At 37.9% G+C, this 15541-nt stretch overlaps 1 protein-coding gene across 3 annotated transcripts in view; it reads right to left on the bottom strand.

Annotated features, from left to right (window-relative positions):
- Window positions 1-521: 521 nt before the first annotated feature.
- The window catches only part of MANEA (mannosidase endo-alpha), a 105298-nt gene continuing 90278 nt past the window's right edge, over window positions 522-15541 (bottom strand). The window contains exons 5-6 of one of the 3 annotated variants that reach the window (XM_081251448.1): window positions 1579-1704; window positions 522-787 (exon numbers count right to left, since the gene is read on the bottom strand). In XM_081251448.1, coding sequence (XP_081107574.1) covers window positions 1608-1704 — 97 coding nt within the window. In that variant the 3' untranslated portion in view covers window positions 522-787; window positions 1579-1607. Of the gene's footprint in view, window positions 788-1533; window positions 1705-15541 lie in introns of those variants that run through there. The other 2 variants (XM_081251447.1, XM_081251452.1) reach the window with 2 other exon arrangements.

The raw sequence follows: 15541 nt of genomic DNA, 5'->3' as shown, positions 1-15541 counted from the left end.
CAAACACATAGATGAGAGTAGAATGGTGGTGTCAGTGGCTGGAGAGAGCCAGAAACTGGGAGTTGCTTTCAGTGGGTACAAAGTTTCAGTTTTGTAAGATGATTACTCTAGAGACCTGCTGTACAACACTGTGCCTATGGTTACAACAGTGTATTGTACACTTAAAATTGTGTTAAGAGGGTAGATCTGGTGGTAAGTGTTCTTACTACAAAAAATAAGCAGTGCAGCTCCAGCTTAGTGGTAAAGCAAATGAATGAGAAGAGGAGTGATGTGGGGAACAGAAAAGAGGTAAAAGTAATGCTGATGTGGAGAAGGTTAAATAGGAAGAAATGAATGGGAGGTTGAAAACAGGAAAATTGTATTCAGAGCAGTGTTTGGTGGAATGCTGGAAAAATAATAAGGATAGAATGTTCTTGTGTTTCAGAAGAAACAATGCTAATAACATTACGAATTTCAAAGATTTTCTTTTTTTATACATTTATTTAATTAATTTATTTATTTTTGGCTGTGTCGGGTGTTCCGTTGCTGTGCACGAGCTTTCTCTATTTGCGGTGAGCGGGGGCTACTCTTTGTTTCTGTACAAGGGATTCTCATTACGGTGGCTTCTCTCGTTGCAGAGCACAGGCTCCTAGGCACGTGGGCTTCAGTAGTTGCAGCACACAGGCTCAGTAGTTATGGTGCAAGGGCTTAGTTGCTCCGGGGCATGTGGGATCTTCCTGGACCAGGGCTCGAACCCGTGTCCCCCGAATTGGCAGGCAAATTCTTAACCACCGCGTCATCAGAGAAGCTCCCTCAAACATTTGATAAATAAAAGAAAGTAGATTAATTTCACTGAAAAATGAGTGAGAGAGGAACTAATATCAAACAGCTGACATTAATAGACATAATCACCTATTTTTTTTTCCTGTCTCTCTAGTGCCCCTGCTCACATAATAAACAATAGTAGGAGCTAAGGGGTTATTTTAATTCTATCACAATGCCTCATCTTTGAATGATCTGAGTGGTTTTCATTATAAACTTTTGATGTAAATTTTCATAGGCTGAACATACACAGCCTTAGGGAAGTTAATTTGTTTCTAAGGAATCCTTTAATAGCTATTACAAAAACTAAGAAAAAAAGGACCTAAAGGAAAAGATTAAAGCTGATTTAACTATGTCTCAGAAAATGCAAGCTAACTGAAAATACAAAATGCCTCAATGCATGGAAATTTTTGTCATAAAAATAAATTATCTTAGGGGATATGCATTCAGAGAGTGGTAAATAATGCTATTCACTCATAAGAATATACCTTAAACTGGAAAATAAATTACAGACATCTCCCATGAAGAAAGATAGCCTCTTTGTTCCTGCAGTATAGGCACACTAAATGATAGAAAATCACAATACAGTCAGCAAGTCTGAAAACTCACAAGGTCATGTCTACATAATAAGAGTAGTAGGATCTAGGTTCAAAAATTATATTGTGCCCATGTTGCCTATTCTCACTCTATTACAAAATAATGTAACTGAAACAGATACACAGATTTTTATCTGTGGTTTCCTGGAATTAAAAGGGTTTGGTACCTAATCACACTCACAAGTAGATAAATTCAGCAGAAACACTTATTCACTTCCACTGCAGTTCAGAGGCATAAGAGCATGTCAACCCTGATTTCTCTCTCTTGATCTGTTTTCCCTCAGCGGCCTCTAGTCCCATGAGGAAGCTGAAAGAAAGAAAACTCAATTTACCCAATTCAGTAATCTTAACTTGAGTTAATAATGTTAAACCACTCTTTAAGTAATTCATCTCTTCGGAATACAAATATATTTTTTTCAGATTTCTATCTCTTCCCTTTCGAGAGAGGGCAGTGACTTAGGCAATCTCTTGTCAGCAAAAGAGATTCAGGCTGAGACCCACATGGAGTCCTTTGTGTCCTCCAGGATCTTGGCCTTGGAGGGCCTTGGACTCGTCAGCTCTCTGGTCTGGTGAGGTGTGACTGACAATATTTAGCTCCCTGTGTGTCATGTGCTGGCAGCCACTGCTGAAGACTCTGGCTGCAGATATTTGTCCTGGGTCTTCACGTTCCTATCTGCAGTAGCTCCATCATGGACCTGCAGGTTTTACAAACTACCTACTGTCCCTCTTATCACATCTGCCTCCCTCACAGGGGATGCAGAGACTCCCAGAGCCTCGGACAAGTAAAGGCCTAGAGGAATGAACATGAATATCTACCTGCCTCTGGCCACCACCTCGGAGCCACATTTACACCACATTGGATCCAGAGAATTTTCCCAGGGGTTTGCAGCCTCAGTGACACAGTTCCCATGGAATTATGCCACTTGCCACAGTGTTTCCCAGCTCTAACCTACAAGTGTGGATGTTTCTCAAAACGCTTAGCTTAAAGTTTTGGTACTGAGTGGGAATAGAAGAAAGAAGTTTTGACCCTGAAACTACTTTATCTTATCTACCTTAGGAGAATAAGGCTTATGACCTAATCATCAGAGGCAGATGGAATGTATTCTCTGCAATATGAAAGGAAATCTATGGCTGGAGTCTATAAGGTTTATTTCTTCATGTACTAAAAGAATTTAGAAGATTCGTATCTCTTTAAAAAAAAGCTTAGATATCTAGATAATTGTTTTTCATCAAAATACTATTTTAAACATCACAAACTGAGTATAGCCATTAATTCTTTTATTCTCTTTGCATTCCTGCTATGTCAACTGTTAGTCTCCACATACAAATCCAAAGGGATACCTTGCTTCTGACAGACTAGTGAGACAATCCTGAACACATTACAGAAAAAGAAAAAAAATGCCTTAAAATATGTCAGAATATTAGATTCATTACATTGAAAAAGGAAACTGTAGGATTAGGGTGGAATTTATTTGAATTTGGAATCTATTATCTACCAATTTCTTCTGGACTTTCCACTAAATTCTTTTGAATTAAGAAAACCAAGCAAGCAGGGCTCACATCTTATCACTTCCCTATTATCTATGCATTTCTCAGGTCAAATCTGGAATTGAGTCTCTATGTAACATGAGTTATTCTTGAGAACATGTGACTCTGGGATGATACACTAATGATACAATGAAAATAAACAAATTTTAACACTCAGTTTTTTGATGTGCAGAAGGATTTTATTAAATTCCATCTATTAATTGTCTACATTTCTTTGATACTGTTCTTATAGAAATTTAGTCTCCTTAGTTTCTCATACGTCTATATCTTCTTTTTCCATCACCTTCACCCTAAACTTGGCGCTTAAAACCTATACTGGCCATACATGTTTTTCAGTCTGTTCAGTATGATTTCTGTATTAGTTATCAATAGCTTTATCACGTTTACCACATGCTATTTGTCAGAAGCAGATTATTAAGTCCAGCCCACACTTAAGGGGGAAGGGAGGATTAAACTCTACCTCTTTTTTTTTTTATAAATTTATTTATTTATTTTTGGCTGTGTTGGGTCTTCGTTTCTGTGCGAGGGCTTTCTCTAGTTGCGCGAGCGGGGGCGACTCTTCATCGCGGTGCGCGGGCCTCTCACTGTCTCGGCCTTCTCTTGTTGCGGAGCACAGACTCCAGACGCACAGGCTCAGTAGTTGTGGCTCATGGGCTCTGGAGTGCAGGCTCAGTAGCTGTGGTGCACGGGCTTAGTTGCTCTGTGGCATGTGGGATCTTCCCAGACCAGGGCTCGAACCCGTGTCCCCTGCATTGGCAGGCAGATTCTCAACCACTGGGCCACCAGGGAAGCCCTAAACTCTACCTCTTGAAGGGAAGAAAATCACATAATTTGTGGTTATATTGTAAACCACACCTTCCTACAGGGAACTACTCTTCTGCCATAATAATGTATCTGACTTTCATAGTCCTGTCCAGAACCCAGGGGTTAACATGTGATTGGACCAAGCCGATGACCTTCATGCACTGGACAATGGTGGTCCATTCCAGGGTCGACTACTGAAGATCTTTCGCTCTTCAACCCAAGAGGTACATCCACTCTTATCTGTCATAATCCCTGTATAAGTACACTCTCTGCTCTCCCGAATCTATATATTTGTTCACCAGATTTTCTCTGCTTGAAATACATTTCTAAACAATTTCCCCATCTTACTACATCTTCTTAATTTTTGTATATAAAATCCTGATACATCTTTGAGTTCTAGCTCAAACGCTACCTCATGTGAAAGTTTTCTGTATTAAGAATATCTCGCTCCATTTTCCCATGCTGTTACATTCTCTTAGCCTACCTTTTACTTCAGTCATTGCCTTAGCAACCAGCTTCACACAGGTATGACCTGATAGCACCTTCCCTTAGCTGTAACAGTTATCTTTTACTTTCTGTCCCAAGCTTCTCTGATGCAGGACATCTATGGGAACCAATCTGGCCACTTACTCATGTGTAATCTGGAAATATTAGGGAGTTAATGTCCCAGTAGACAACTATTGATCAGTGGAGAGAGAAGAGCTATTATTAAGTTCTGATCTTTTTTGTCCCTCAGGCAGGGAGTTCTGGGGCACAACCTTCATGGCTCCACAAAAGGTCCAGGTAGAATCAAGCCAAGTTTTTGCCAGTGGTGACCAATTCAAGAATGTAGTCTGGCTTTAGCTTTTCCTCCCTAACATTTCACTCAGCCTCATCTGCCACTCCTCTTCCCTGGGATTATTTCTGCCCACTTGCAACAGTTGCAGCCTCTGTTTCCAGGTGGATACCTTGAGTTTGACATTCTCCCTGACAATCGATAGAAAACAATCACTTCTTTCTTCTCTGTCAGAGTAGGCCTTTTATGTTGCTCATATTATGTCTCTTTGTACTTGTCTGTAAGATTCTTTAAAGTGGAAACTGTGCAATTCATCTGCATAGCCGTGATGCCTACCCCAGGGTTTTCTACATCATAGGCTTTCAATCATTTCTTGAATGAAGACATAACTTTTAAATTCCTTAAAGGTAGATGACATAGCGGAATACATATGCCTGTTGTCTGCAAAACCAGATAAGTATCTTCCTTGTGAAATGTGCCCATAAACATTTGGTCAATGATACAAATCAAATTCAGATTATTTAAAATTAAATTCTCAAAGGAGATGCAAACTGCCAATCTGATTTTTTGGAGGCCTCTCTTCTGGAAGATTATAGCCATAGATTTATGGGTAACTTTCAGGAATTTTATGGACTTATGAAGTCCAAGCATCTTGGGAGGATCACCTGAGGCTGTATCTATATGACATCAGGAAAATAATAACTTAGCAAATAATCAGATTAATATAAAATGAAAAATATAATGTTAAAATAGAAAGCAGTCCCATCATTTCTCTTTGTCTTTATTTTATAATGTTCTGCAGTAATGAGGGAGACTTCCTTGTAAAACATCCTATTTATCTATTGGTTGATCATTCCCTAAATTTCCACAAAGTTAGCAGTTTTCATTTTAAAGGATTATAAGGTATACTGTAGCTTTGTAGTATAGTCTGAAGTCAGGGAGCCTGATTCCTCCAGCTCCGTTTTTCATTCTCAAGATTGCTTTGGCTATTCGGGATGGCACGTATATACAATGGAATATTATTCAGCCATAAAAAGAAATGAAATTGAGTTATTTGTAGTGAGGTGGATGGACCTAGAGTCTGTCATACAGAGTGAAGTAAGTCAGAAAGAGAAAGACAAATACTGTATGCTAACACATATATATGGAATCTAAGAAAAAATGTCATGAAGAACCTAGGGGTAAGACAGGAATAAAGACACAGACCTACTAGAGAATGGACTTGAGGATATGGGGAGGGGGAAGGGTAAGCTGTGACAAAGTGAGAGAGTGGCATGGACATATGTACACTACCAAACATAAAATAGATAGCTAGTGGGAAACAGCCACATAGCACAGGGAGATCAGCTCCATGCTTTGTGACCACCTAGAGGGGTGGGATAGGGAGGGTGGGAGGGAGACATAAGAGGGAGGAGATACGGGGATATATGTATATGTATAACTGATTCACTTTGTTATAAAGCAGAAACTAACATACCATTGTAAAGCAATTATACTCCAATAAAGATGTAAAAAAAAAAAAAAAACTTCCAATACAATGTTGAGAAGGATTGGTGAGAGGGGACATCTTTGTCTTGTACCTGATCTTAGAGGGAAAGCTCAAGTTTCTCACACTACGTATGATGCTTTTTGTTTCTAATTTTTCTCTGTTATGCTTTCTGTTACAAAGTTGGAACTACAGCTCATTAAACATTTTCAAATGTTGTAATAAAAAAAGGATTATAAGGTATAGTTGTTCTCCCAATTCCCACTTGACTTTGTTAAAATTAATTTCCCACACATAGCAACTAAAATATTTCTAAATGTACATCAAATCATATCATCACCCTGCTTAAAGCAGGGGATGCTGGAACAAATCCACCTCCTTATCTTGACCTAAACAACCCTGCGTGTTCTGACCCTTACTTGCCTATCCCACTTTCATACCATACTCAGTCTTGGTTACTGTGCTAGTCACAAGTCCTTTGTTCTCTAACATTCCACCTCTTTCTCATTTAGGGGTCTCCACCCTACTTCCCTCTATCTGGAGTGCTCTTCTATCTTTTTGTATGTCTGAGTCCTTATCACCTTCAGTTTCAGCTCAGTGTTACCCCCTTAGAATAATTCTTCCCTGACAACCACATCTAAAAAAACCAGACTTGACCACTTTTTTCACAGCACCTTTTACATGCTGACATTAAATTATATGTTCATTTGTTTACTATCAGCTTTCCTTGTCTCTCTCTGACCCGACCAGGTCCATGTGAGCTAAGATCTTGTCTTCTGCATGCATTACTATATCCCTACTGACCTGACCATAGCAGGTGGTATTCAATAAATCTCTGTTAAATGAATGAATGAGAAGAAGTCTAGCATGGTAGGAAAAGCATGGGGCTTTGGAGACAGACTGACTCACTTTGAATATCAGCCTGTCTGCCTACTAGCTATCTACCATGGGCAACTTACTTGACCTCGCTGTGCCTCAGTAAAATGCAAATGATAAAAGGACCAGTCTCATAAAATTGTTATAAATGTTAAATGCTAAAAAAAAGAGATTAAATGCTTAGAACACAGTCCAGCATAATAAGCACTCAATAAGCATTAGTTATTATCAGGCAGGATGATTTTTCAGAAATGGAAAAAGAGCAAGATAGTCTTATTTAATGAGAAGAAAGCTGCCTGAATCTCTACCACTCATTTTTAAAGTGAGGGACTCTAGTATTTGGAGGGGAGAGAGGAGGAGAGGAGAGTCACAATAGATATTCTTTGCTCTCTTATGTAGAAAGAGAAATTTAAAAACTTCTCCTTCATTTTGGTCCCTGAAAAAACTGGCCATGATCATGTGGTGACTTAGAAATTGCTAAGAAAAATGTCTAGGAGGCAGAGATTGACCTTCATGGAATACGGCACCATAATGATGTGAAAGGTTCTCCGAAAGAAAGGGCAAGGTGGATAAATGCCAGAATTTCCTAACATTAACTCATGGAAAGATTGGGTCGTTTTTCAAAAGAGGCTTTGTACAGATGAAAAACACAATTTTAAACCAGAAGCAATGGATAAGCTAAACAGCAAGTGTTGAACAGCAAGATGAAATGAGTACTAGAAAATGACAGATTCTATGAATCTGAGTTATAGTGTATACATTTTGAAATTCCACACACACACATACATACTCATTTAAAATTGTTGTGAATAGCATTTAAAAAAATACTGTGAAGAAATTCACCAAGTTATGCCATGTCTGACACCAAGGAAATGGTCCTCAAACTTGTGTGGACAAAAGAATCACATGGTGATATTACACAATTACAGTCCTGGAGTCTTTAAAGCCAAAGAGTCTGATTCAGTAGGGTTGAGTAGGCCTAGAATCTGCATTTTAAAATCTTGTTCAATGATTAATTATATGACAAGCTGTATGAGGACTAAATTTAAATAACACTATATGTCCTAAAGATTTGTCAAACTGGTAGTTATGACAAATCAAGAAGGAGCCTTCATAGGGTCATTCCACAGGAGAGTAAGACTCCTAGATTTTAGACTGTATGGAAAGAAGGGAATGAATCATTGAAAATACAAATGCCATTAGTTATGATCTGAAAACCTTGTAAGCAACATTTGTTTTATTAGCTGTTAACCAGAAAAAGTTGAAACATTTTAGAGAATGCAAGCTCTGTATAATCAAAAAGTTTAGGGAAAAGGAATCTTACAAAGAAAAGAAGACATTTCATATATTTTATTCTTCCATTCTCCCTAATTAATTCATTTCCAAATAGCTTAAATTATATCAAGTCAAATACCAGGCTGTCCCAACTGCTGACAAGCACCTTAATTTTATACCAATAAATGCACATAATCAAGGGAAATACGTTCCTATAGGAGCCTCAAGTGGCTTGAGCCAATTTGACTTTTAAAAAAGAATACTCTTCCCATTGTGTGATTCCATCTACATGTTAAGTTCAGTGCCGAGCACAAGAAATCTATGTTTTAGAGCTCAGGATTGTCCTTGCCCTTGGTGGTGGGGCAATAGTGCCTGAGGATGGGGTCTGGGAGGATGAGGGGGGGTTTGGTGGCACTGATAGTGATCTGGGAGCTGGATGTACAAAAGTTTAAATTCACTGAGCTATAATACTTAGGACATGTACTTTTCTAAAATAATTTTTTTAAAATTTTAGAATAGCTTTAGATTTACAGAAAGACTGTGGAGGTCACACAGAGATTTCCCACATACTTCACATCCAGTTTCCCCTATTATTAAGACCTTACATTTGCCACAGTTTACTCAGATTTCCTTAGTTTTTACTTGTTGCCCTTTTTCTGTTCCAGGACTCCATCTAGGATTCCACATTACATTTAGATGTCATGTTTCCTTAGCTGTGACCGTTTCTCAGAGTTTTCTTAGTTTTGATAACCTTGACAGTTTTGAAGAATACTGGTCAGGTATTTTTCAGAAGATCCATCAACTAGGATTTGTCTGATATTTTTCTCATGATTAGACTGGGTCATGGGTTACAGGGAGGAAGTGCCAGCATCACATCATATCAAGAGTATATACCATCAACATGACATGTCGCTAGATGTTGACCTTCATCACCTTCCTAAGATGCTGATTGTCAGGTTTCTCCTCTGAAAAGTTCCTTTTTTTCTCTCCCTTTCTATACTGTGCTCTGTGAAAGGAAGTCGCTGTGTGCAGCCCACACTTAATAAGTGGGAAGTTATTCACTACCCATCTGAGGTTGAAATACCTACATAAATTATTTAGAATTCTTCTGCACAGGAGATTTGGCCATGTTCCTCTGTTTATTCTATCATTTAGTTATATCAACAAGAACTCATAAATGTATTATACTTTGAATTAAATATAATGTTACTTTATTATGTTGCTCAAATTGTTCCAACTTCGGCCTTTGCGAGCCATTTTAGTTGGTTTTTGTGCCTTTTTGGCACACTCTTACACTGTCTTTTTGTTTTTGCTGCATTTGTTCATTTGCTTGCTTGTTTTGGTAAGCATTTCTTTCCTTTCTGGCACTGCAAAATGCCCCAGCTTAATCTTATCTACTTTCTGCCCTTAGCCCAGAATTAGACATTCTCTTAAGGAGCAACTGGTTCTTTGTATAGGACAATGGTAACACCAAGGTCTGGGCGATGTGGTTATAGCTACTAGCATGTTGTTGATTCTAAGCCCTCTCAGCTGACAGACCAAGAAAATACATGGATGTGTATACTAAGCCTGTGTATGTACATATAGCTATGCTTCTGTATGTCATCACCTATATCTATATTAAGCTGAATATGAATTTACACAGATGTAGCAAACTTGAATCCATTACTCCATGGATTCTTCTAGCATCTTCCCCTTATCTGTAATCTCCCACTCGAACAATGAGAAACCTGGTTCCCACTATATGCCATTCATTAATTTAATTGTTCAATTCCAGTATACAGTTGGCCCTCCATATCCACGGGATTCACACCCATGAATTCAAAATATTCAAAATATTTCTCAGGTGAAAATACTTGAAAAAAGATTCCAGAAAGTTCCAAAAACCCAAAACTTGAAATTGCCACGTGCCAGCAACTATTTATATAGCATTTACATTGTATTTATACCTATTTCCATAGTGTTTACATTTTATTAAGTATTACAAGTAATACAGAGATGACTTAAAGTATACAGGAGGTTGTCCATAGGTTATATGCAAATAGTATGCCATTTTATATAAGGGACTAAAGTATTCACAGATTTTGGTATCCGTAGGGGTTCTTGGAACCAAGTTCCCCATGGACAAGGAGGGACAACTGTACATGTAAAGCATTATGAGGATTGTTAACAAGTTCTGCTGTGTGAAACAATTTTATCAACTAGGGAACAGTGCTTATAAGCAATTTCTTTCACCTTTAGTCATACAGCCTCCCCTCATTTCCAGAATTACTTCAATCAGCACCTTTTCCTCCATCCCCTTCAGTGAGGTTGTTTGATAGATTTAGATAATTTTGGCCACACACTGCATTCTATCCCGTGGTATCCTTTTAAATGTTTTAAATGATTTTTTTAAAAATTTGCATACATACAGGTTCACTCTATGCTGTAAAGTTCTGTGGGTTCTAACAAATATATAGTTTCATTTATCCATCATTACAGTATCATAGTGAACAGTTTTGCCTTCTCAAAATTCCCATTCTCTGTACTTCAAAGATTCATCCTTCCCCTGCTACCCCTGAACCCCCTGGAAGTCACTGATCTGCTTATTGTCTCTATAGTTTTGCCCTTTCCAGAATGTCATGTAATGGGAAGCATATGTATGTAGACTTTTCAGACTGGCTTCTTTCATTTAGCAATATGCATTTGAGATGAATCCATGTGTTTGTATGGCTTGATCCTTCATTGCTTTTTTAAATTGTTGAATAGTATTCCATTGTATGGATGTAAAACAGCTTGTCTAACCATTTACCTATTAAGGGACATCTTGGTTACTTCCAATCTTTGGTAATTAAGATTGAAGCTGCTATAAAAAAATGTGTGTGTGGGTTTTTGTGTGGACATATGTTTTTAAGTCATTTGGGTAAATATCTAAGAGCTTGATGGCTGAATCACATGTTAAGATTATGTTCAGCTTTGTAAGAAACTGCCAAACTGTTTTCCAAAGTAGCTGTATCATTTTGCATTCCCTCCAGTAATGTTGTTTAATGTTCTCACCAGCATTTGTAAATGTCTCTGTTTGGATTTTAGTGATTCTCATATGTATATAGTGGTATCTCATTGTAGTTTTTTTTTTTTTTTTTTTTTTTTTTGCGGTACGCTGGCCTCTCACTGTTGTGGCCTCTCCCGCTGCGGAGCACAGGCTCCAGAGGCGCAGGTCCAGCGGCCATGGCTCACGGGCCCAGCTGCTCCGCAGCATGTGGGATCTTCCCGGACCGGGGCATGAACCCGTGTCCCCTGCATTGGCAGGTGGACTCTCAACCACTGCACCACCAGGGAAGCCCTCATTGTAGTTTTAATTTGCATTTCCCTAATGACATATGATATTGAGCATCTTCTCATATACTTACTTGCTATCACTATATCTTCTTTGATGAGGTATTTGTTCAGCTCTTGTGCCCATTATTTACTGATTTAACTTATTTTTGTATTTTAACAATTCTCTGTGTATTTTGGATATGTCCTTTATCATATATGTGTTTTACAAATATTTTCTTACAGACTGTGTCTTGTTTTCCATTTTCTTAATATGATGTTTTGTGGAAAAGTTTTTAATTTTATTAAAGACCAACTTACCAATTTTTTTCTTTTATAGGTTGATTTCTTTTTGTGAGAATGCATAATGGAGAGGAAGGGCGGAAGTTGGGGGTAGGTTGCACATGGCATACTCTCGAATTCTTAGGTGCCATAATGTTTGAGGCTCAATCCTGTAACATGGATTTTATGCTAAAGGAAAGACAAAATAACTTGATTTGATTATATAAACTAAAGTTACTTTGTTCTTATGCAAATTTTACTTCAGCAGTTGATACCAGGAGATTGCTGACGGCCAGATTGATAGATGGCTCCTTGGAAACCATAGCACAGTTATAAGAAAGGCAGGCGGGTGGGCATGGCTGACATTTTAAAAACTAGATTCATTATACAGCTAATTCTAAAGTTGAAGTACTCTCCCTTGGACTGGACTTCAGTTTTTGTTAATTAAAAACCCATTTATCTAAATTGTATTAGGTTTCCCTCAAACCTGAACATGAACACCTGCAAGTGATATTGATATGGTTCTAAAGCCCAGGCTGCATAGGAATTGGCGAGTTATTTTTCATTGTCAGAAATGCCCTTAATCCAGATCTCTCTATGAAGAAAATAAGTACATAATAGAGTAAAAAATAAAGCCCAACATTGTTCTCTGAGCATATGGATAATTTTTAGGGGCAATGAAACGTCACTGTATTGATAAATCCTTATTGTAAATTATTTTTCAGTAGATATTTGGAAGCAGTAAAATAATATGATAAATGAAAGTTCTGATGCCAGAGTACATGGGCTTCTATCCCAGCTCCAAAACTAACTGGATAGCGATCTTGCACAAGTTATTTAATCTCAGTTTCTTAATCTGTATGTAATCATAGTGGGTCTAATGTCAGCTATGCTCACAAGGACATACCTCACTGGTTTAATTTAGCACTGCTTTGGCCAGGAGTGAAGTTTTTTTCTTCAGCTGTATTTCTATCAGGATGCTCAAATTTCCTACTATGTCTTCAAGGGGGAGCTTATAAATTTCGAACTGTGGAAAACCAGGTTGGTGGGGGATTCATGACCCACTGCAGTTCCATCTTGGATGACTCTCCAAACCATCCAGTCTCTCCTTTAGGTTTTAGATGTCATATCATTTTTTCCTCTCATTTCGACAGGCCTATTTTATTTATTTATTTTTTAATTTAATTTTTATTTTATATTATAGTTGATTTACAATATTGTGTTAGTTTCAGGTGTATAGCAAAATGATTCAGTTATACATATACATATATCTATTCTTTTTCCCATATAGGTTATTATAGAATATTGAGTAGAGTTCCCTGTGCTATATAATAGGTCCTTGCTGATTATCTACTTTATATATAGTAGTGTGTATATGTTAATCCCAAACTCCTAATTTATCAACACATTTCCCTTTTGGTAACCATAAGTTTGTTTCCAAAGTCTGTGAGTCTGTTTCTGTGTTGTAAATAAGTTCATTTGTATCATATTTTTTTAGATTCCACATATAAGTGATATAATATGATACTTGTCTTTGTCTGACTTACTTCACTTAGTATGATCATCTCTAGGTCCATCCATGTTGCTACAAACAGCATTATTTCATTTTTTATGGCTGAGTAATATTCCATTGTATATATGTACCACATCTTCTTTATCCATTCATCAGTCGATGGACATTTAGGTTGCTTCCATGTCTTGGCTATTGCAAATAGTGCTGCAGTGAACATTGGGGTGCATGTACTTTTCAAATTATGGTTTTCTCTGGATATATGCCCAGTAGTGGAATTGCTGGATCATATGGTAGTTCTATTTTTAGTTTTTTAAGGAACCTCCATACTGTTCTCCATAGTGGCTACCAATTTACATTCCCACCAACAGTATAGAAGGGTTCCCTTTTCTCTACATGCTCCCCAGAATTTATTGTTTACAGAATTTTGATGATGGTCATTCTGACTGGTGTGAGCTGATAGCTCATTGTAGTTTTGATTTGCATTTCTCTAATAATTAGCAGTGTTGAGCATTTTTCCATGTGCTTTTTGGCCATCTGTATGTCTTCTTTGGAGAAATGTCTATTTCGATCTGCCCATTTTTTTATTGGATTGTTTGTTTTTTTGATATTGAGCTGCATGAGCTGTTTGTATATTTTGCAGTTTAATCCTTTGTCATTGCTTTGTTTGAAAATATTTTCTCCCATCCTGCATCTTTTCATTTTGTTTATGGTTTCCTTTGCTGTGCAGAAGCTTTTAATTTGGTCCCATTTGTTTATTTTTGTTTTTATTTTCATTACTCTAGAAGGTGGATCAAAAAAGATATTGCTGCAATGTATGTCAAAGAGTGTTCTGCTTGTGTTTTCCTTTAAGAGTTTTATAGTGTCCAGTCTTACATTTAGGTCTCTAATCCATTTTGAGTTTATTTTGTGTATGGTGTTAGAGAATGTTCTAATTTCATTCTTTGACATGTAGCTGTCCAGTTTTCCCAGCACCACTTATTGATGACACTGTCTTTTCTCCATTGTACATTCTTGCCTCCTTTGTCATAGATTAACTGACCATAGGTTCATGGGTTTATTTCTGGGCTTTCTATCATGTTCCATTGATCTATATTTCTGTTTTTGTACCAGTACCACACTGTTTTGCTTACTGTAGCTTTGTAGTGTAGTCTGAAGTTAGGGAGCCTGATTTCTCCAACTTTGTTTTTCTTTCTCAGGATTGCTTTGGCTTTTCAGGGTCTTTTGTGTTTCCATACAAATTTTAAGATTTAAAGCCTGTCTCTGAAAAGAAAATCATTTTCTTCCCCTTAGGTTTGCTGTTTCTTTCAATCTTTCTTTTTCCTTTAGTGCAAGATAGATGGAGGGAAAATAGCCCTTGGGATACAAGTGCAAGAAAAGAGGGATAGAGAATTAGAGAATTAACTAGATTAATTAATACTTCAGGATATAATTCCATCATACATATAATACCATAAGCCCAGTGCCTGGCATTAGTAAGAGGGTAGAAACAGACTTATGTTATTTTCTAATCATAATCACCAGTATTATGATGACTGTCTTAGTTAGACCTGCTATAACAAAATACCACAGATTGGGTAGCTTATAAACAATAGAAGTTTTTTTCTAGAGTTCTGGAAACTGGAAGTTGGAGATAAAAGAGCCAGCATGGTTGGTGAGGGTGCTCTTTTGGATCACAGACTCTCATGTGTCCTCACGTGGCAGAAGTAGCAAGGGAGCTCGCTGAGGATTCTTATGAGAGCACTATCCCCTTAACAAGAGTTCCACCAGCATGACCCAAGCACCTCCCAAAGACCCCACCTCCTAATACCCTCATCTTTGGGCATTAGGTTTTCAACATATGAATTTGCGGAGACACAAACATTCAGACCATAGAAATGACTCAGAAAGTTTCACTAATTTGGAGTTTAGAAAAGATTACAAATAAAAATTTCTGACTAGAGAGGCAAGAAAAAAATAAAAGGGAAAGCCATTTTAACCACTTGAAATAGCAACAAATAATAGAGACCTAAAGAAAGAGTGGGGCTTCCCTGGTGGCGCAGTGGTTGGGAGTCCGCCTGCCGATGCAGGGGATGCGGGTTCGTGCCCCGGTCCGGGAGGATCCCACATGCCGCGGAGCTGCTGGGCCCGTGGGCCATGGCTGCTGAGCCTGTGCGTCCGGAGCGTGTGCTCCACAGCGGGAGGGGCCACGGCAGTGGGAGGCCCGCGTACCACAAAAAAAAAAAAAAAAAAAGAAAGAGTGAACCAAGAGGTGAAGAAAAGGAATCAGAATTTTCCTGAATGCTTTCTTTGAC

The sequence above is a fragment of the Mesoplodon bidens genome (genome assembly GCF_964165515.1).
Source record: "Mesoplodon bidens genome assembly, chromosome: 12".
NCBI lineage: Eukaryota > Metazoa > Chordata > Mammalia > Artiodactyla > Ziphiidae > Mesoplodon > Mesoplodon bidens.
Note: the sequence above shows the minus strand (reverse complement) of the source record. Positions and strands in the feature narration are given on the sequence as shown.